Source organism: Gekko japonicus, unplaced genomic scaffold (assembly GCF_001447785.1).
Source record: "Gekko japonicus isolate JY-2015 unplaced genomic scaffold, Gekko_japonicus_V1.1 scaffold2838, whole genome shotgun sequence".
Classification (NCBI taxonomy): Eukaryota; Metazoa; Chordata; class Lepidosauria; order Squamata; family Gekkonidae; genus Gekko; species Gekko japonicus.
Genome location: NW_015170359.1, coordinates 58,856 through 60,785, shown reverse-complemented (window position 1 = coordinate 60,785; position 1,930 = coordinate 58,856). Strand labels below are relative to the sequence as shown.

At 44.7% G+C, this 1,930-nt stretch overlaps 1 protein-coding gene across 1 annotated transcript in view; it reads left to right on the top strand.

The window, feature by feature from the left end:
- The first annotated feature begins 400 nt into the window (after nt 1-400).
- Nucleotides 401-1,930, top strand: part of LOC107116312 (zinc finger protein 91-like) — a 2,194-nt gene continuing 664 nt past the window's right edge. The window contains 1 exon segment of the mRNA XM_015418217.1: nt 401-1,906. Coding sequence (XP_015273703.1) covers nt 401-1,906 — 1,506 coding nt within the window.

Below are 1,930 nucleotides of genomic sequence, written 5' to 3'. Positions count from 1 at the left end.
CCCCCCCCCCCCAGGGCTGAACAGTGACATAGGATTCTTATCCCACAGATGCTAATTTTCTGCCCCTAACCATTTCTGTTCTGCCCTAAGCATTTCTCCTATGTTCTAATCCAGCTAATTACAATGTGCATGAGTACCTCTGTATCCTGAGTTCCTTTTTAGAAATACCTCTTCCGCCCTCTGGCTGGGATATAAAGACTGAGAGATCTCCACTCTGAATCGAATATGACGAAGGGAACCTTGAGTCTGAAAGCTTTTACCTGAAAATCCTTGTTAGTCTTTAGGTGCTCCTGGGCTCAACATTAGGCGTTTGTGGAAAGTGTCATATCCTCACACAAGGCATCCCTTTCTTTCTGCAGGAAACGTGTGGCAGTCAGCAAATGGAGCAGAACACCGATTGATGGAAAAAGAGGATACATATTCAGACGTGACAGAGAAGTTTGAATATTTGGATGCACCAAGGAAGAAGAAGGGAAAACACCCCCCTAAAGGGAGGAATAATTCCGGTCTTTTGCAGGGGAGTGACTCTCTACAGCAAGATACATGTCAAGGAGACAACAGGAATGAGTACACTGCAAGCAAGAAAAGTTTCACTGACATATCAGTTATTAATAAAGACCAAAGGATATGTAACAGAAAGAAAAGATATAAATGCCGGGAATGTGGAAAAAGTTTCAGGCAGAGAGCGCACCTTACTTCCCACATGAGGGAGAAAACATATACATGCCTGGAGTGTGGGAAAAGCTTCAGTCACAGTTCCCGTCTTACTTCCCATCAAAGAACTCACACAAAAGAACCATATAAATGCATGGAGTGTGGGAAAAGCTTCCGTCGGAGGGACAGTCTTACTTCCCATCGAAGAATTCACACAGGGGAGAAACCATACAAATGCCTGGATTGTGGGAAAAGCTTCCGTTACAGTTCACACCTTTCATCCCATCGAAGAATTCACACAGGTGAAAAACCATACAAATGCCTGGAGTGTGGGAAAAGCTTCAGTTGGAAGAACACTCTTATCTTCCATCAAAGTATACATGCAGGGGAGAAACTATATAAATGCTTGGAATGTGGGAAAAGTTTTGGAAGAAAATATACTCTCATTGCCCATCAAAGAATTCACACCGGGGGGAAACCTTACAAATGCTTGGAGTGTGGGAAAAGCTTTGGTTACAGTAAGAGTCTTGCTTCCCATCAAAGAATTCACACAGGGGAGAAACCATACAAATGTCTGGATTGTGGGAAATGCTTGAGTCGGAGGGACAGGCTTACTTCCCATCAAAGAATTCACACAGGGGAGAAACCATACAAATGTCTGGATTGTGGGAAATGCTTGAGTCGGAGGGACAGGCTTACTTCCCATCAAAGAATTCACACAGGGGAGAAACCATACAAATGTCTGGATTGTGGGAAATGCTTGAGTCGGAGGGACAGGCTTACTTCCCATCAAAGAATTCACACAGGGGAGAAACCATACAAATGTCTGGATTGTGGGAAATGCTTGAGTCGGAGGGACAGGCTTACTTCCCATCAAAGAATTCACACAGGGGAGAAACCATACAAATGTCTGGATTGTGGGAAATGCTTGAGTCGGAGGGACAGGCTTACTTCCCATCAAAGAATTCACACAGGGGAGAAACCATACAAATGTCTGGATTGTGGGAAATGCTTGAGTCGGAGGGACAGGCTTACTTCCCATCAAAGAATTCACACAGGGGAGAAACGATACAAATGCCTGGAGTGTGGGAAAAGCTTCTGTCGGAGTGACAATCTTACTTCCCATCAAAGAATTCACACACAGGAGAAACCATACAAATGCCTGGAGGGTGGGGAAAGCTTCAGTCATAGTGCACCCCTTGCTTCTCATCGAAGAATTCACACAGGGGAGAAACCATACAAATGCCTGGAGTGTGGGAAAAGCTTCAGTCGGAGG